General features: G+C 43.0%; 1 protein-coding gene across 1 annotated transcript; it reads left to right on the forward strand.

Moving 5' to 3' along the window:
• Positions 1–10064: 10064 nt before the first annotated feature.
• On the forward strand, positions 10065–18816 carry LOC311138085 (nuclear receptor subfamily 4 group A member 1-like). Its single transcript, XM_084172744.1, has 7 exons — positions 10065–10189; positions 12267–13105; positions 13348–13477; positions 13756–13919; positions 14153–14355; positions 14548–14726; positions 16718–18816. The coding sequence occupies exons 2-7, from the start codon at positions 12269–12271 to the stop codon at positions 16978–16980; spliced, it is 1776 nt and encodes a 591-aa protein (XP_084028870.1). The 5' UTR covers positions 10065–10189; positions 12267–12268; the 3' UTR covers positions 16981–18816.
• Positions 18817–21229: the final 2413 nt, after the last annotated feature.

Consider the following 21229-nt stretch of genomic DNA (forward strand, 5'->3'; position numbering starts at 1 on the left):
GGCAAAATTAGTGTTGTTACTGAGTTAAAGTGTAATCACCAATCAGTTTCTTCAAAGTATGTCATGTGGGAGGCCTGCGGGATCTTCCAAGCTTAGCTGTGATATGACTGCTTCGGTGAAGGGAGACGTGTGTTTGCGTGAGTGTGAGGGAGGCGCGGTGACTACAGAGGCAGCAGCTGCTGTAGCCTGAGAGTTGTCAGCCACTGCTCCATTTCACCCCACAGCCAAACGCAAACAATCTAGGATCACGAGTCCCTCCCTCCCGGATGAGTTTAACTCCAAGCTGGTAGTGAGGAGGTAACGACGTACGTGGTGTGTGCTTGTGCTCAGGGCCAGTGGCGGCTCCTGAAAAAATTCTCAGGAGGGGCAATTTTTCTGATGATTTAGGTGACCTACACACATTTAAAAAAAGATATGTCCAGCAACAACATGAAGACAGGGGCAGCATATAAGTCAATACCAGAAGCATTTATTGACTGATCTGGGGAGATGGATTCCAGTTTCTGTGACAGATTATAAATAATCTCTGATGCCTTTGTTATATTAGCTTTTGGTTGAATGTACTGTCGTAGTAAATATATAATGTTATAGCTTGGTCTGACTAAAATCTTGTGCATGACCCATTTTGTGTTGGGCCTTTGTATTCAATACAATGAACAAGAGTCCTATCTTGTCAGCCTTGTCAGCAGGTGGCTAAGGATAACACCCACGCCATAGGTCTCTCAGTTCTTCCAACTCACGAGTTCTTGCCCTGAGGACACACACACACACACCCACACACACACACACACACACACACACACACATCATCACTGATAAACACACACACACACATCATCACTGATAACAAACACACACACACACACACACACACACACACTGATAACAAACACACACACACACACACAAATCCTCTTCTCTTAGGCTGAACATCTGAAGACAGAGAACCCGACTCAGAGCCAATGCAACAGTGACACTAGCCTGGAGGTGACCTCGCCCAACTCATCAGGACCAATCAGAAGATCAGAACTACTAGATTCAACCTACTTCATTTTATTGTATAAAATGTCAGCACACAATGTTTAGGGGCTCTTCTGATAAACTCCCTACGAGTTTGACGAACGGGTCCGTGCACGCGATTCCAGATATCTTTACCTCTGAATAAACTGCCTTATATTATACAATTATCCACCTTGTCCAAAAGTCTCTACTTGGTCTCCGTTCTCCAGTAAACTTGTTTTATCAACAATAGTAAGGTTCAATGACACAGAAAGCAGTTCAATGTCGGGGTACAGAGTCGCTCTCTTACCAGGATCGCGGTCCGCTCTGACCAGGGTGAAGCCGGCCGGCTCCACCTCTCTGTCCGGGACTCTGTCATCCAGCGTTTTCATTATTTAGTCCGTTCGTAGCGGGTATGTACACGATCAACAAGATCAGTCCAAAACCGAAGATCAGTCCAAAGCAGAATGTTTGCAGAATGTTTGTAAACTAAGTCTACAAATTAAAAACATAAAATAACGCCACACTGCAGGTCGCAACATAGACGCTGCTAGCCGCCATTGTCTTAGTTACGTTCAACGTTACGTCACGTATGACGAAAGCGCGTAAGTGCATGCCCACAGACACCCATAGAGAATGTATTGAAAGCTTTGAAATGTGAAAAAAATAGATTTTACATGACAGGCTATGAGAGACTTCTGGGCGATTTTCAACCTGACTGAAATCGCCCAAAAAACGGGCGGGGCCATTTGAAGCACGACTTTAGCCTGATTTGACATTTAGTGGCTGGCAGATCAGACGTGAACACTGATAACTGCTGTTGCCGTGATATAATTGATTAGAAAAAAAATCCCTTCCTTTTCCCGTTTGGCAGTGCGTCGCCCATATCGCCCTATTGAACAAGCCGTCCCTGCTCAGGGCTATGCTCTTATACCTGCTGACAAATGTAAGATGGCAGCTGGGCACTGTGGACGGATGGTGGGAACTGAAGTGTCTGAGCCCGAGGGGCTGCAAAAAGGGCGTGTTGGGGTTCGGTCGTTGCTCAGTTTTACACTTGCGAGAGTAATCTGACCTGTTACTACATGGTGTATTTTTTTCTTATCTACTCTGGGAAACTCGGCGTGTGTACCTGTCATGTCATGTGTAATGATCAGTAGACTGTCAATGTCCCAATTATCTCTCCTTACTCGCAGTGTGCGCTTGTTCACTTCCCTTCACTGATTTCAAAGGAAATGTGTGGTATAAGAAACATGGTGGAAACTCCCACTCTCCCAGGCCTCCACCAATTAAATGCATTTAGATTTATGGGAAGTAGTGAATGAGTGCGCACTAGGTTGACCACATTTAAAATACCCAAATGCGGGACAAAGGGATGATTTTCCTGGGACAGCGAATACTTTTTGTTGGCAGCACCCCCGCCCCCCACAAACAAAATAAAAACTCCCGCTGCACGGAAGGCGCTAATTGAAGTGCGCCTATCCTCCTTTTCCTCGCGCAAAATTTGAGATACCAAATGTGTGGCTGTTTTATGAACATCTGGGAATACTTGGCCAAGGAACAATGTATTGTTCTCAGGGAATGTAAAACAGTTAGGAGGAGAGACTTTAAAAAACGAATTGAGTGAAGTAGCAGAAATATGTTGAATGAGCAACTAATGAGCATGGAGAACCTCACAAGTTTGACGAAATGACATATTTTCAGTCTAATCACCGTATATATTATGTCTAATACGGCTATTTACTTACTTTTGTAACTCTTCGTCAGAAGCACCCTTTTTGTAAGTAGTTAACTGTCCTCCCAAGTTTAGCTGGAATTTAGAATGAAAGGATTTGACAAGTGTGATTGTTTGAAGATATTACATATGCTTACGTCTCGCCTTGCGCTGCGTAGAATATCAGATCTCAACAATGATTGGAGAATTGTTTAATATCACCAGTAACAAACACAACCTTACGATATAGAGATCTGTATCTGACACAGGAGGTTGGTGGTAACTTAATTGGAGAGGAGAGGCTCGTGGTAATGGCTGGAGCCGAATGGTATCAATTACATTCATTTGCTCGGTTCCAGTCATTATTATGAGCCGTCCTCCCCTCAACAGCCTCCCCTGAAGTCTCCGCCCTAACTATGGCAGGCCAAAAGGTTTAGGTCCAAAATAAGCCCATAGAAACGCATTGGGCTTATTTTGGACAGATTTTGGCGAGAGTGAAACCTATCGCTTCGCCTCTTCCGTTCTGCTGCAAAATATACAGGTTGGAATGTCTGACTGAAATCGACCTTTTTTGTAAATTAGTGGTATTTGAATGTGTTGATAAAATGCAGGTCATGATTGTTTGGTTGCGGAACAAAGGGACAAAATGCGGGACTGTCCCGCAATATCCGGGACATGTGGTCACCCTAATGCACACTTCAGGAGAAAGGAGATATTAATGGGATGCACCTCTGCCTTCCTGGACCAGAGGAGCTCCATCTGCTATATTCAACTATAGAAGTTGAATTACAATTTTTGGGCATTCCCATTCATGTCGATGTTCTGAGATGGGAAATTACATTTCTATTCAACTACAGGAGAGCAGTATAGACAGTTTAACCAGCCACAGGGTGTGTTTTGTTATCTCTGGTGAGTGATTTGCAGCTTACATGTCAGAGTATTTTCTGGAGTCAAATCTACAGGGACATTGGGTCTAGATCTGATGTCTAACACCAAGCTCTAAGTATAGAATATTAAGCTAAATTGTACCGAGGCTGGATGGGTACTATAGGATATCATATATCTTTCCACCATGTCTATAGCCTCTATTACACTGAGATGTTAGTTAGGTTAGACTACTGCTGGGGCTTTCCCCCCCTCCCACTCTCTACCCAGGTGGTTGGTGAAAACAACAGTTTCTCTCCCCAGGTTTCCCGGCTATGGTGCAACTGTTGGGTCAATATTGAGTTGGGATTGGGAGGGAGTCAAAGTCAAGGGAGGAATTTTGAGATTTGAATCATGTCTTTCATTGCACTGAAGTGTCCCCTGGAGACTACAGTAGTAAAACTGGGCCTCTTGTATAAGTTACGGTTGTTCTCGGATATTCTTAGCAACATTACCATCTTAATACACTGTAAAAATGTGTTTGCATCAACCTAAAACAATGACTTAAAGTGGTTTCAAGTAAATTAGTTCTCAAGGGAAAATACTACATTTGTTGAAACCAAACATAGGATTCAATGCCAACTGTTTTATTTGATTATTACCAAACCTATATTTCCAGTTGGTGCAACCTATTTCTTTCAACACTCAACCTAATTTCTCCCTTTGGTTAAATCTAATGAATAACAAATACAAACAAATATTTCCTGTAAACAAACAATTGTATCTTGCGCCAAGTTGAGTTTTCACTTTGGAACTACCTATCCAAATTACTTCAATTGGGTTACAAGCAAGTAGATCAATTACAGTATATATACAAAAGTATGTGGACAACCCTTCAAATTAGTGGATTCGGTTATTTCAGCCACACCCGTTGCTGACAGGTGTATAAAATTGAGTGCAGCCATGCAATCTCCATAGACAAACATTGGAAATAGAATTGCCTTACTGAAGAGCTCAGTGACTTTCAATGTGGCACCGTCATAGGATGCCCTCTTTCCAACAAGTCAGTTCGTCAAATTTCTGCCCTGCTAGAGCTGCCACGGTCAACTGTAAGAGCTGTTATTGTGAAGTGGAAACATCTAGAAGCAACAACGGCTCAGCCGGGAAGAGGTAGGCCACACAAGCTCACAGAACGGGACCAGCTAGTGCTGAAGCACGTAGCGCGTAAAAATCGTCTGTCCTCGGTTGCAGCATTCACTACCGTGTTCCAAACTGCCTCTGGAAGCAACGTCAGCACAATAACTGTTCGTTGGGAGCTTCATGAAATGGGTTTCCATGGCCGAGGAGCCGCACACAAGCCTAAGATCACCATGCGCAATGCCAAGCGTTGGCAGGAGTGGTGTAAAGCTCACCGCCATTGGACTCTGGAGCAGTGGAAACGCGTTCTCTGGAGTGATGAATCACACATCAAATCAAATCAAATTTGATTGGCCACATATGCCGAAATACAACAGGTGTAGACATTACAGTGAAATGCTTACTTACAGCCCTTAACCAACAATGCATTTATTTTTTTATAAAAAAGTAAAATAAAACAACAACAAAAAAGTATTGAAGTAAAATAAAAGAACAGTAGAGAGGCTATATATACAGGGGGGTACCGGTGCAGAGTCAATGTGCGGGGGCACCGGCTAGTTGAGGTAATATGTAGATGTGGGTAGAGTTAAAGTGACTATGCATAAATAATTAACAGAGTAGCAGCAGCGTAAAAGATGGGGTGGGGGTGGGGGTGGGGGGGCAGTGCAAATAGTCTGGGTAGCCATGATTAGCTGTTCAGGAGTCTTATGGCTTGGGGGTAGAAGCTGTTGAGAAGTCTTTTGGACCTAGACTTGGCACTCCGGTACCGCTTGCCGTGCGGTAGCAGAGAGAACAGTCTATAACTAGGGTGGCTGGAGTCTTTGACAATTTTGAGGGCCTTCCTCTGACACTGACTGGTATAGAGGTCCTGGATGGCAGGAAGCTTGGCCCCAGTGATGTACTGGGCCGTACACACTACCCTCTGTAGTGCCTTGCGGTCGGAGGCTGAGCAGTTGCCATACCAGGCGGTGATGCAACCAGTCAGGATGCATCATCTGTGGATCTGTTGGGGCGGTATCCAAATTGGAGTGGGTCTAGGATTTCTGGGATAATGGTGTTGATGTGAGCCATGACCAGCCTTTCATAGCACTTCATGGCTACAGACGTCAGTGCTACGGGTCGGTAGTCATTTAGGCAGGTTATCTTAGTGTCCTTGGGCACAGGGACTATGGTGGTCTGCTTGAAACATGTTGGTATTACAGACTCTGTCAGGGACATGTTGAAAATGTCAGTGAAGACACTTGCCAGTTGGTCAGCACATGCTCAGAGTACACGTCCTGGTAATCCGTCTGGCCCTGCGCCTTATGAATGTTGACCTGCTTAAAAGTCTTACTCACATTGGCTACGGAGAGCGTGATCACATAGTCATCCGGAACAGCTGGTGCTCTCATGCATGCTTCAGTGTTGCTTGCCTCGAAGCGAGCATAGAAGTGGTTTAGCTCGTCTGGAAGTCTTGTGTCACTGGGCAGCTCGCGGCTGTGCTTCCCTTTGTAGTCTGTAATAATTTTCAAGCCCTGCCACATCCGACGAGCGTCTGAGCCGGTGTAGTACGATTCAATCTTAGTCCTGTACTGACTCTTTGCCTGTTTGATGGTTCGTCGGAGGGCATAGCGGGATTTCTTATAAGCGTCCGGGTTAGAGTCCCGCTCATTGAAAGCGGCAGCTCTACCCTTTAGCTCAGTGTGGATGTTGCCTGTAATCCATGGCTTCTGGTTGGGGTATGTACGTACGGTCACTGTGGGGACGACGTCATCGATGCACTTATTGATGAAGCCAGTGACCGATGTGGTGTACTCCTCAATGCTATCTGAAGAATCCCGGAACATGTTACAGTCTGTGCTAGTAAAACAGTCCTGTAGCTTAGCATCTGCGTCATCTGACCACTTTTTTATTAACCGAGTCACTGGTGCTTCCTGCTTTAGTTTTTGCTTATAAGCAGGAATCAGGAGGATAGAGTTATGGTCAGATTTGCCATATGGAGGGCGAGGGAGAGCTTTGTATGCGTCTCTGTGTGTGGAGTAAAGGTGGTCTAGAGTTTTTTTCCCTCTGGTTGCACATTTAACATGCTGGTAGAAATTAGGTAGAACTGATTTAAGTTTCCCTGCATTAAAGTCCCCGGCCACTAGGAGCGCTGCCTCTGGATGAGTGTTTTCCTGTTCACTTATGGCCTTATACAGCTCATTGAGTGCAATCTTAATGCCAGCATTGGTTTGTGGTGGTAGATAGACAGCTATGAAAAATATAGATGAAAACTCTCTTGGTAAATAGTGTGGTCTACAGCTTATCATAAGATACTCTACCTCAGGCGAGCAAAACCTAGAGACTTCCTTAGTATTTGATTTTGTGCACCAGCTGTTGTTTACAAATATACACAGACCGCCACCCCTTGTCTTACCGGAGTCAGCCGTTCTATCCTGCCGATGTAGCGTATAGCCCGCTAGCTGTATGTTGTCCATGTTGTCGTTCAGCCACGACTCGGTGAAACATAATATATTACAGTTTTTAATGTCCCGTTGGTAGGATAACCGTAATCTTAGGTCATCTAATTTATTCTCAAATGATTGAACATTGGCTAATAGGATTGATGGAAGAGGCAGTTTACTCGCTCGCCTTCGGATCCTTACAAGGCACCCCGACCTACGTCCACGATATCTCTGTCTCTTTCTCATGCGAATGATGGGGATTTGGGCCTTGTCGGGTGTGTAGGATATCCTTCACGTCCGACTTGTTGAAGAAAAAAATCTTCGTCCAATACGAGGTGAGTAATCGCTGTCCTGATATCCAGAAGCTCTTTTTGGTTATAAGAGACGATGGCAGAAACATTATGTACAGAATAAATTACAAATAACGCGGAGAAACATTCATAATAGTACAATTGGTTAGAGGGCTGTAAAACGGCAGCCATCTTCTCCGGCGCCATTCTGTTAATACCATCTGGTAGTCCGACGGACAAATCTGGGTTTTGCGGATGCCAGGAGAACGCTACCTGCGTTCTCCTAGTGACAACTGTAAAGTTTGGTGGAGGAGGAATAATGGTCTGGGGCTGTTTTTCATGGTTAGGACTAGGCCCCTTAGTTCCAGTGAAGGGAAATCTTAACGCTACAGAATACAATGATATTCTAGACGATTCTGTGCTTCCAACTCTGTGGCAACAGTTTGGGGAAGGCCCTTTCCTGTTTCAGCATGACAATGCCCCCGTGCACAAAGCGAGGTCCATACAGAAATTGTTTGTCAAGATCGGTGTGGAAGAACTTGACTGGCCTGCACAGAGCCCTGACATCAACCCCATCGAACACCTTTGGGATGAATTGGATGCCGACTGCGAGCCAGGCCTAATCGCCCAACATCAGTGCCCGACCTCACTAATGCTCGTGGCTGAATGGAAGCAAGCCCCCGCAGCAATGTTCCCACATCGAGTGGAAAGCCTTCCCAGAAGAGTGGAGGCTGTTATAGCAGCAAAGGGGGGACCAACTCCATATTAATGCCCATGACTTTGGATTGAGATGTTCGACGAGCAGGTGTCCACATACTTTTGGTCATGTAGTGTACCTGAAAATCAAAATATTAAGTTGAATTCAAATCTTATATGTCCTTTAAATACAACATTTATATTTCACTTTATAACTACCTATCAAAATTACTTCAACTGGGTTACAAGCAATTACACCAATTCCATGTAAATCTACATATTAAGTTAAATGCAATGTAATATTTCCTGTAAATACAACCCATTTTTTTTTATCTTGCGCCAAGTTCGTTTTTCACTTTGGAATTACCTATCTGAATTACTTCAACTGGGTTACAAGCAATTAATTCAGAATCATAACAAAGCATGTCTTCCGCCACATCGATGTGTGCGCATCATTTTCGTGATGTTGTCAGCCAACCCCTCTAAGCAGTGCGCATGTGCTTGTGGTGTTGAAAGCAATTTAGAAACTTTCATTCAATTCAAGAAACCACATGGATTTGTCAAATTCGTTGTTTGATTTCAGACAAATTGAACATAATTAGTTGAACCAACCAACACATAATTTTCAATCATTCCAATCAGTAAAAGCACTTCCGATTAATATACGTTTCTGTGTAAACTTCCCCTAGAGGAGGGTTTCCCAAACTCGGTCCTGCCCCACATAATTGATCAATGAAGTGTTGCTTGCCTTCACTCCGGGAATTGAGCTGGGTATTCAGTTCCTGAATTACGAGAATTGACCTGTAGAGAAGATGCTAACACCTTCAACTGTCATCATACTTTTTTTTACTGCTTCGCAGGGCTTTAGGGCTGTAGGGATAGACCTGTCTGATCTTGTTGGCATAATACCTTGACGCAGCCACGTGCAGATTTTTCCCGCTTGTTGCGCTTCAAGCAGGGCACAGCTTTTCTCGCGCACACACACCCTCCACACCCACGCATACTACCATTTCTCGAGCTGCACCTACTCTGCACCATTTTTCCTGAAGTGTGCACTTGTGCACTCCCCATTGGTGTGAACTGTTACACCAGTCCTATGCTTTTAAATCCATGTGGGGGAGTGCACAAGTGCACGCTGGGGAAAAGGGTTGAGAATTGGGACAAGCTTTGTAGACTGTTAGGCTATAGGCTATGGTAACTAAATAGGCCAAATCATTCATAATAAGGCTTTACATATTACAATATGCAATATGTCATTAATGTCTTATGTCATTAATGAGGTTTACCCTTTACATTACAGTGCCCTTATTACTGTATAATTATTCCTGTAAGTACAGTTGAACAAGTATTGTAATTACTAATTGTTACATTGCCTACAGCTATTATAGCCATTGGGTTAGGCCTAACTGAGCAATTGTGTATATAAACTCCCTATATGTATGTTCCTGTTTGCAAATTATTTGTTAGACTAGACATACTAGCCTATATATAGGCTACATCGTGTACAATTTGAATAGCCTATAGTTGTGATATTTAAATAGACTTAAACAAAACGACCCAGCATCTAGGCTTTACAAGGACTTCCTTGAGATGACAAACCTATAATTATTATCTCTGGCACTCATTTGGCAGTTATCAATTTTAACTTAGTTTTTAGCAATAAAATGTAATCATCAGACGTTTAATTTTAGCCTATGGCAGGCAGTAATAGCACCACGTATGTAAAAAGGTCTAAATTTAGATCAGACAACTCCGCAGGCGCTTGCGTCAATGGAATCCCGAGCGTGCGTCAGAGTGATGAGGACGACTGTGTGAGAACGATTCCATTGGCTCCTGACCCGGAAAAGTCACCGCCCCGTTTGCCATATATGGGAAAAGCCACGCCTAGAGCCGGGACTAACTGACGTAACGGCAAAATAAAAGTCACTATATAAATTGCGCTGTACCTCAAGTCTGAAGATTTCATTGCCTTTCTGAACTGTAAACAGAGGTTGTAACACATTTGATGCTTATCCATCCTCGGAATAAATGACAAGTTGGCTAAGGAATTTAGAGGATTTATAGAGCAGGTTAGTAAAAGGTCTTTCTTATATTTTGCATGCATGCCAAGTGCTCTTCACTGTTTTTTTATGGATCCGATTGGCAGGGATGCCTTTTTATTATTTGAAAACTTTACCCTACTAAAACGCTTGCTTAATGTAATGATTTGTTGCATTTTATCCTACTTGCAATTGCGGAATATTTGTTTTCTTGATCATTTGATAGTTGTAGTCTCTTTCTATTTTCTAATGGCATACAGCCAATTCAATATATAGATGCTACTTTCCTATTCGAGTAGGCTACAGCTGCTGAAATTGTCAATCAAATAATAAGTTAATAACATGTCAGACCAAATGCTAGATGTCTTGGATATCGTTGTAGACTTGACTGCATTCAACATTGAGCGCTATCACGCTTGTGACTTGCGTATGTGTTGGTCAGTGTTGCGACCAGCCGCACACTCCCCCAGTTCTTTATCAATGATTTCTCTTTGCCGCACTCTTCAAAAGCCCATCTGTAGCCTATGCTGTTATAGGGACTTTTATATGGGGACAATAGGGGTGTATTGATGGTCTGAAATAGCCCAAGTATTGTTTGCTGTGTAGGCTTTATGATTACATAATTTCGAGGCTTGAAATATTGAAAGGAAATGGTTGAGAATGTGAGTGGTAGGCTATTTCTAGTTTTGTATGATTTGCTCTTCATGGTCAGATATTTGAAACTTAATCTATGTGTATTATTTTATTATATTAAATAGGCTTATGCATCACATTGCTACCAATTTAGGATACTATTATGAAAGGCAGACAGGTGGCGATATGGCCAGTCGTTGTACTGTGTTCAAGAGGAGGCGGTGGCAGTATCGGATGTCTCACTATTGTATCGCTCTTGTCCTCAGTTTATCAGATGATGCACACATATCCTATGCATGCATGTTCCACACGGATTTCAGAAGTTAACTTGTGACCTTTTGATGTTGGCAACCTTTTCATAGGTCAAGGATGTTTCTTACTCTAGTTTGTGTGCAACAAGTGTATAGTTTCTCTCACCAAAGCACATGCTAAGAGATTCAAACTGCTTTGGGGCAGAATAGCCTACACCCAGACATGTTGTTGATGATGATATAACTAGGAAAAAGCAGTGTCTTCCATTTCAGGGATTGCACATAAATGAACGTTTTTAGGATAATTGTTTATTTTACATTGTGTTTAGTCATGCAAGGATGTCTTGAGATAATCACAGCTTAGACTGATTGACCAACAGCCTTCATTGTGGTTTAACTGACATTGAATTAAGACAATAGTTAAGAGATTAATTGGATCAGATGATTATAGCTACAGTTCTGTGAGAGAACACCTCCTGGAGAAAAGTCCTCCAGATCCAATATTGATCTGATATTGACAGTTCTGAGGTAGACATGAAATACACACGTCCAGCTGCTAAAGACACCCTAGCACCCCCCCAAAGCCCTCTGCCCTGCCACCTTCCCCTCTTCAGCTGGCATTTAGCCCACTCTGAAACCCAATCCCCTGGACTCCTTAGTACTGTCAGTCCTTGGGGAGGAGGGTTGCCCTGTTCATAATCGAAGCATTAAAAGCCAGTAACACAATATCCTCCAGCAAGACTATCTCCCCATAACCTGGAAAACCAGTTTTCTGGATGTTCTCGGAATCAGCAAAGGGGTACCAAGAGGGCTAAAGCTGTGGCAGCGTGAGGAGAGGGGGGGAAATGGAAGTGTTTCTGTATGGGATGATGTCTGGATGTGCTGTTGGAGAGGTGTTAAAAAGGGATTCCTAAGACCAGTTAAGTTTCTTCAGTGTTGTTGACTTGAGGCTTGCAGATGATGGTTGTAGAGTTGTTTACGGGTTATTGCACCTAGTTTGGCTGGGGTGATGGTGAGCTTGGAGCATAAGGCAGGTTGGCCTATAGGGTCTACTCATGCTACATTACTGTCACCATTTCAATTATTTCGTAATTTCAGCAAGGATTTCAATTATTGTCCTAAGTTAATGTTGGCCTCATGTTTTGATAGAGAACAACGACTAAGTGCAACTATTTGGCTTTGGAATATTTTTCTTAAATACTATTTTATTTTATTTTTTCTAGCGATGCCCTGTGTTCAAACTCAGTATGGAACTGTGCCCTACGACAACAACTACTTCAGCTCTGAGTTCCTGAACCCCGAACTCAGTGCTAAGCTGGCCATGGACATCGGTGCCCAGCAGGACCAGCTCACCGCCTCCTCCCTCCCCAGCATCAACACCCTGGTGGGCAGCGGCTACGTGGGCGAGTTTGACGCCTACTCCTGCCAGATCACCACCTCCACCTCTGCCTCCAACGCCCCCTCCGGCCACTCAGCCGGCGGCGCCTCCAGCCCTCAGGCTCAGCACTCAGCCTTTAAACTGGACGACATCCAGGTATACAGCTGCTACCCGGGCTCCTTCGCCCTCAGCTACCTCGAAGAGACGCTGTCCTCCTGCGGCTCCGATTACTACGGCAGCCCCGCATCAGCCGCCGCCTCCCCACCCACCCCGGGCTTCCAGAGTCAGCCTGGCCCAGTCTGGGACTCACCCTTCAGCCCCTACTCCCCAGACCCTGGGTGCTGGGTGGCCGATAAGTCAGGCCTGGCTCAGCAGCCCTCCTTCTTCACCTTCAACCCCACCGTAGATCAGCACTCCCCCCTGGGGCAGCACCAGGGCCCCCAGCAGGGTGAGGATGACCCTTTCTTCCAGCCCTCCCAGAGGAATGCCTCCCAGCTCCATTACGCCCCCTTGTCCCTGGACCAGGGGTCCATGGACAGCCCCGGGCTCATGGAGAGGCCCATGTCGTCCCCTAAGACCTGCAGCCCCGGGGCCAACGAGGGTCGCTGTGCAGTGTGTGGGGACAACGCCTCCTGTCAGCACTACGGGGTCCGCACCTGTGAGGGCTGCAAGGGCTTCTTTAAGGTAGGAAGCTTCACAGTAGTTCTATTATTATTATTATTATTATTTCACAGGCTGTCTGCATAGGAAGTTTTTATGATTCAGTTACATATAATAACATCTGTAATATTCATGCATAACTTGGCTCCAGTTTCAGTAGAAGTGCTCACTAGTAAGAAACTGATTATACAAGAGAAAGGGGAACTTTGAGAAATGTGCAGGAAAATAATCACACTGTTCTTTGTTTTTTTTTTCTCTTCTTGCAGCGAACTGTACAGAAGAATGCTAAATATGTGTGTCTAGCTAACAAAGACTGTCCAGTAGACAAGCGGCGGAGGAACCGCTGCCAATTCTGCCGTTTCCAGAAGTGCCTGGTGGTGGGAATGGTGAAAGAAGGTAATGCCATGTCACACTCCCTTAAAGCCTTCAGTGTCTAGTATATGTGAAGTGAAAACCAAGCTCGCACTGACAGTCATGTGAAACCCAAGCTAAGAATGAAAGCCATGCGAAACTGAAGCTTTACTCTGCCCAGTCGTAGAAAACGATAAACTGAAATGGTTATAGCAGTTATTTAGTGAAACGGAGGCTTGTAGTGACAGTCACATGAGAATCTCAGACACGTACAGTCAGTGAGAGTCATTTTCTCTTTCTCACTCTCTTTCTCTCACTTACAGTCGTCCGCACAGACAGCCTGAAAGGTCGCAGGGGTCGTCTGCCCTCTAAAGCCAAGACTGTGCCGGAGTCAGTGTCCACCACCCCACCCGTCAACATCATCGCCTCTCTTGTCAGGGCTCACATAGACTCCAACCCCGCCATTGGAAAGCTGGACTACTCCAAGGTAAGACCTCCAGACATGTGACTCATGGAACATCATGTTATTGGTTGTCTGAATCTCTCTCAGAATTTAGCCAGTTGCTGTTGTTAAAAGTTAAGCTTCTTGCTATAATATAGTTGTTATGTAATTAAGCTTCTTTGATGGCAGTGATCTCGATCCCATTTCACACTACATGTTATGAAGAGAGGGACATCAGAGGCAGTGAGTCATCCCTTTCTTTCCTCTCCACCCCACAGTACCAGGAGACAGTGGCTAGCCTGTCAGAGAAAGAGGATGCCAATGACATCCAGCAGTTCTACGACCTGCTGACAGGCACCATGGATGTGATCCGGAAATGGGCCGAGATCATCCCGGGATTCACCGCCTTCTGCCCGGAAGACCAAGAGCTGCTCCTGGAATCTGCTTTCGTGGAACTCTTCATCCTCCGGCTAGCATACAGGTATAATTACCACTGTAACCATTGTCTGTATCCCAAATGGCACCCTATTCCCTATGGGCCCTGGTCAAAAGTATTGCAGTAAATAGGGAATAGTGCCATTTGGGGTGCACACATTTACTCTATAATTCCGTAAACAACACAAATGTGTGCCCAATGTTTCTGCAATATATGTTAAGACTGTTCTGTGTCTAGGTCGAGTCCTGAGAAAGACAAGCTGATCTTCTGCAACGGCGTGGTACTTCACCGTATGCAGTGTGTGCGAGGCTTTGGCGACTGGATCGACTCCATTATGGACTTCTCCCAGAGCCTTCACCGCATGAACCTGGACGTGTCCTCATTCGCCTGCCTCGCAGCACTCGTCATCATCACAGGTGAGACACATTCACATACAAACACATGCACAAACACACACACACACACACAATTTCACTATACAGTATGTTTTAGTGAGCCACTTATTTGCTCCACTAGGAGCTGAAAGGAATAACTCATAAGTGTACAGTGCCTTCAGAAAGTATTCACACCCCTTGACCTTTTCCACATTTTGTTGTGTTACAGCCTGAATTTAAAATAGATTACATTTAGATTTGTCACTGGCCTACACACATACCCCATAATGTCAAAGTGGAATTATGTTTTTTGAAGTTTTTACAAATTAATGAAAAATTAAAAGCTGAAATGTCTTAAGACAATAACTATTCAACCCCTTTTTTATGGCAAGTCTGAATAAGTTCAGGAGTAAACATTTGCTTAACAAGTCACATAATAAGTTGCATGGACTCAATAATATTGTTTAACATGATTTTTGACTACCTCATCTCTGTACTCCACATATACAATTATCTGTAAGGCCCCTCAGTCGAGCAGCGAAATTCAAACACAGATTCAATCACAAAGACCATGGAGGTTTTCCAATGCCTCCAAAGAAGGGCACCTATTTGGTAAATGTATAATATATATATATATACACACATTGATTATCCCTTTGAGCATGGTGAAGTTATTAATTACACTTTGGATGGTGTGTCAATAAACCCAGTCACTACAAAGATACAAGGCGTCCTTCCTAACTCAATTGCCAGAGAGGAAGGAAACCGCTGAGGGATTTCACCATGAGGCCAATGGTGACTTTAAAACAGTTACAGTTTAATGGCTGTGATAGGAGAAAACTGAGGATGGATCAACAACATTGTAGTAACTCCACATTACTAACTTAATTGACAGTGAAAAGAAGGAAGCCTGTACATAATAAACAAATATTCCAAAACATGCATCCCATTTGCAACAAGGCACTAAAGTAATACTGCTAAAAAATGTGGCAAAGCAATTCACTTTTTGTCCTGAATACAAAGTGTTATGTTTGGGGTAATTCCAAAACAACACATTGCTGAGTACCACTCTCCATATTTTCAAGCATAGGGTGGCTGTGTCATGTTATGGGTATGCTTGTAATCGTTAAGGAGTTTTTCAGGATAAAAAAGAAATGAAATGGAGCTAAGCACAGGCAAAAATCCTAAAGGAAAACTTGGTTCAGTCTGCTTTCCACCAGACACTGGGAGGTGAATTCACCTTTAAGCAGGACAAATCTACACTGGAGTTGCTTACCAAAAAGACAGTAAGTGTTCCTGAGTGGCCGAGTTACAGTTGTGACTTAAATCTACTTGAAAATCTATGGCAAGACCTAAAAATGGTTGTCTAGCAATGATCAGCAACCAATTTGACAGAGCTTGAAGAATTTTGACAAGAACATCCAGGTGTGGAAAGCTCTTAGAGACTTACCCAGAAAGACTCACAGCTGTAATCGCTGCCAAAGGTGCTTCTACAAAGTATTGACTCAGGGGTGTGAATACTTATGTAAATGAGATATTTCTGTATTTAATTTTCAATACATTTTCTAAAAGAAAAAAAAAAGTGTTCACTTTTTCATTATGGGGTACGTGTAGCTCAGTTGGTAGAGCATGGCGCTTGCAACGCCAGGGTTGTGGGTTCGATTCCCACGGGGGGCCAGTATGAAAAACAAAAACATGTATGCTCTGGATAAGAGCGTCTGCTAAATGACTAAAATGTAAATGTAAAAATGTATTGTGTGTAGATGGGTGCGAAATAACATCTATTTAATCAATTTTGAATTCAGGCTGTAACACAACAAAATGTGGAATAAGTCAAGGGGTATGAATACTTTCTGAAGGCACTGTAGTTGCTACACTGAAACAAGCATACCATATGCATGTGAAATAGGCTATAGCCAAATCAAAATAATCAGAGTTTATTGGTCACGTGCACAGGATACAGCAGTGAAATGCCATTCACAAGGCCATTCATGTTAATCATCAAGATGTTTCTCCTTGTGGTTTCTCCTCAGATCGCCATGGCCTTAAAGAGCCCAAACGGGTGGAGGAGTTCCAGAACCGCCTCATCACCTGTCTGAGGGACCATGTGACCAGCAGTGGCTCCGATGCGGGGCGGCCCCAGCCCAACTTCCTGTCCCGACTGCTGGGGAAGCTCCCCGAGCTGCGCACCCTCTGCACCCAGGGCCTGCAGCGCATCTTCTACTTGAAGCTGGAGGACCTGGTCCCCCCACCACCCATCGTAGACAAAATCTTCATGGATACCTTACCTTTCTGAAAGGACAGATAAAAAGATGAAGAGGAGTGATTAAGGATGATGTGCGGGGACAAAAATATGATAAACTGAGGAGGTGAATAGGGGGCCGTTGGACAGATAAAAAGATGAAGAGGAGTGATTAAGGATGATGTGCGGGGACAAAAATATGATAAACAGAGGAGGTGAATAGGGGGCCGTTGTCCGAGTCCATTACATTTGGGACTTCTGAGTGTTGAATGTGGATAGGAGGCACCCCCCCCCTCCACTGAAGTGGCCTTGCCCCTTTCCAGTAAACTGACTTAATGACAAGTGTCTGATTCTTCCTGTATTTTTCTCACGTTTTAGTTTTAAAAACAAAAACCTGTGGGTGGCAGAATTGGGTGTCTATCTTCCAATCTGTGGAATTCTCATGGACAATTCATCCAACAAGAGAGAAGAAGACACGAGTGGACATTTCAAGTTTAAGGTCTCTTTTGTAAGTGTGACTTTGTGGAGTGGCTTTATCGCTATGCAAAATGTGTACGTTTGTTTCTTTGTACGCTGCAAAATATTGGGAGACAGTTGGTGTGTATGTACAGCTCTGAGGGAAAAAAATGGTGTATGTTCACACCTGAACACCCACTTAAACCCAAGTTCTTAAAAATCCTATGGAGTCTCCACATCCCAATACAACTTAATTTAGTAGCTGTTCAAAGTTGACGCGTGGAGAGACATACAGAGTCAAACACTGGGGTCTCCAGGTCACAAGCCTTTCTTAATGACAACTGTTAGGCCCTACATTTCAAAAGTGAATATTTTCACTGAAACTGTTATAAAATAATAGCCATTTGTAGTCCTGATACCACACCTTTACACCTATAGAAGGTATTGGACCAAAGTGAAGCTTTCTATCTGTCTGCCTGCGGTGACAGCTGGCTATTGTTGTGACATTTACAGCTCATCAACCCTAAAGCATTAATGTACCTAAAAAGGTGCCATAATTTTTACTCACACCACACTGCAACATTTCATGTGGGTTTTAATGGCAGGAGAATCATATTACTGAAACAAAACAATCATTTTCCTTAAAACTCTAAGATTATAGCCATGAGTCATTAAAAAGAGAAACATGTCAGCAGAATTACAATGTTTGAAAAGTGCCTTCATGAAAAGTTTCAATCATTAAATACTGAAGAACTCCTGTGCATTCAGGTTTTCATTCTAACCATCTCACCGCTATAAAGTCTGTAAATCTAAAACATTCAAACAGACTTGGTGAAGTACGACTGGCTGAAATGAAAATGTGCATACCAAGAGATACTTGAAAACGGAGGTTAGGAATCCCATGATTTGGAATAGCGTAAGAATAGTCCAGGGATAACAATCATAGAATGCAATTATTTTTATGAATGTGAACGATTATAGCATAGTATAGTTTCACAGTATAGCTGTAACATGGATCCACTCAAACATGTGGCCCTATAGCTTTCTATCCTTAACTGTGTGTATATATAAACCTCTGCTACTGCAAGTGTTGCCTTACACACGCTCCTTCAGGGGGAGTGTGTGCAGTTTTATTATATGTTGTTTTTATTTTGTTCTTGAAATGAACTTCAAGTGATTTCTTAAGTCATTACACAGTGAAATGTGACAAAACCACGAGCAGCTAAGAGCACTTCAGCGTTCTAACACAGTATACAGATTTATAAAAATGTTTCCTGCTTCTTTTTCTATGTTTGTTTGTGACACGTGTGTATACTTATAAACAGAAATACTTTATATTTGTGAGTTTTCGTAATGTGGCACATATATATATATATTCAGAGGAATAAAAAGTGTAATATTACATTTAATATTAAAATACAACTTAAAAATACATTTGTTGCCATTTTTCTTAAAATGTCATGATACTATTTCACAGACATACTTTTATGATGATGGGTGTAGTAAATATTAACACCAGATTATGCGTTATCTGGTATCTCCAAAGAAATAAGTGGTTTCACTGCTTAAGATGACGTTAAAACCACAGGCGACCTGTGGTACCTTAATTGGGGAGGACGGGCTCTGGAATAAATGGAATGGTAATGAACACATAAATGGAATGGTAACGAACACCAACACCATTCCATTTACTCCATTCCAACCATTATTATGAGCCGTCCTCTCCTCAGCAGCCTCCTGTGGTTAAAACTCTTTCCTCTAGTCTAGAGGCTGTTCTGCAGCCGAAGTTGTACACCATTGGTTTGATTTTCATGACATCATAACAGGAAGCAGTTCCTTCCTTTCAGTAAAACCACTTGCTTAGTTTCTAGATAAGATTGATAGAAAGGGAACTTTCATGCTCTGTGCAACACAGGGGCACATGACGTTATAACTGTGTGGGCGTCTGTCTTTTCCATAGTGTTGTCTAGGCATTTTATATGATATACTCAAAATAGCTTATACTAACCACTCCACTCACAAATAGCAACGCTTTACAATATGAATTTTGGTTGTTCCCCTTTGAGTTTCTTTGTTATTGGTCTGTATAAACCACATACTGTATTACTGTACATAGAGTATGGCAGAGCTATGCTGTAGTATCCCATATGGAAAAATAATATATTTAAATAGGATTGGGAAAATCTATATATCAAATCTATATATGAAAAAGAATATGTACATATATTTGTAAAATATATGCGTAAAGTACACACACACCTCACAACCTTCCCTGTTGACAATGTTGAGTCTCTATTGACCTCTGGTACCTTAGCATTAGGTTCCCAAAATGGTGTTTTAAATGCAAAAGATGGATAATTGAGTTGTAGTTGAAAATACATTCTGCAGCTATTGTGGTATAGCCTACCTGCCACTTATGAAACATAGTACAAATAAATTAGGTGTTTATTTCGAAAATACACTTTAATCTAGAACATATCTGTACATGTATATATCTATTTTTTAAATATGTTGCTGTTATCAATACTTGCTATTACCACTGTGGTGCTTTTTGAAATAGGGCTGTCAAGGGGAGAGGTGCGCAAAACTTGCGCTTGATCTAATTTTCCTAGCTATAAATGTGTTTTGTTGCACAAGGTGTTAACATTGGCACAGCACCCATGATCGGCAGAGTCTATCCTTGGCCAATCACAGCCCACAGCTCAGGGAAATTGGAAGCCGTGTTCAGCCGATATCCGATCTCAGACCACACTCCAGTCACCTGGATTTTAATGTTGGCAGCAAGAGTGGAACATGGGGGCACGAGGAGAAAAGAAGGGGAGGCAATATGAAAGCTCACACAGAGACATGTATTACAATTAAAAAGGCCAGGCATGCTGCCCACACGGATGGGTTCAGTCAGTGCATGGACAGATGGGTGTAGTCCCCATTCAGGGCTGACAGAGGCTAGACGTCTTCAGAGACCAGTGAACATATAACCTAGGGAGTATTCTGTACACTAGCTCTACTTTCATTAGGAATACAGCGTATGTCTATATACAGTCTTATACACTTATGTAGTATACACTTGGCATCTGGTCATTTTGGCAGACACTCCTATCCAGTGTGTGGACATGGTGGTATCTAGCAGTAAAGGGAATGTTGACCTTTGAGGCCAGATACTGTACATTTTATCCAGTGACTTACAGTTAGTGCATTCAGAAAGTATTCAGACCCCTTGACTTTTCAACATTTTCTTATGTTACAGCCTTATTCTAAAATTGATTAAATTCATTTTTTCTAATCAATCTACACACAATACCCCATAATGGCAAAGCGAAAACAGGTTTTTGAAATGTGTGCAAATGCAATAAAAATAAACCACAGAAATACCTTATTTGCATAAGTATTGAGACCCTTTACTATGAGACTCGAAATTGAGCTCAGGTGCATCCTGTTTCCATTGATCATAAATAATTAAATAAAATAATTGATCATCCTTGAGATGTTTCTACAACTTGATTGGAGTCCACCTGTGGTAAATTCAATTAATTGGACATGATTTGGAAAGGCACAGACCTATCTATATAAGGTCCCACAGTTGACAGTGCATGTCCGAGCAAAAACCAAGCCATGAGGTCGAAGGAATTGTCTGTAGAGCTCAGAGACAGGATTGTGTCGAGGCACGGATCTGGGGTAGGGTACCTAAACATTTCTGCAGCATTGAAGGTCCCCAAGAACACAGTGGCCTCCATCATTCCTAAATGGAAGAAGTTTGGAACCACCAAAACACTTCCTAGAGCTGGCCGCCCCGGCCAAACTGAGCAGTCAGGGGAGAAGGGCCTTGGTCAGTGAGGTGACCAAGAAC

This window comes from Coregonus lavaretus, assembly GCF_964263955.1.
Source record: "Coregonus lavaretus genome assembly, chromosome: 12".
Lineage (NCBI taxonomy): Eukaryota > Metazoa > Chordata > Actinopteri > Salmoniformes > Salmonidae > Coregonus > Coregonus lavaretus.

Bases quoted from the DNA above. Each gene is read 5' to 3' on its own strand.
- LOC311138085 (XM_084172744.1), top strand. From the start codon at position 12,269: ATGCCCTGTGTTCAAACTCAGTATGGAACTGTGCCCTACGACAACAAC. The intron at 13,106-13,347 runs GTAGGAAGCTTC...CTCTTCTTGCAG, and splicing joins GCTGCAAGGGCTTCTTTAAG to CGAACTGTACAGAAGAATGC. The intron at 14,356-14,547 runs GTATAATTACCA...TTCTGTGTCTAG, and splicing joins ATCCTCCGGCTAGCATACAG to GTCGAGTCCTGAGAAAGACA.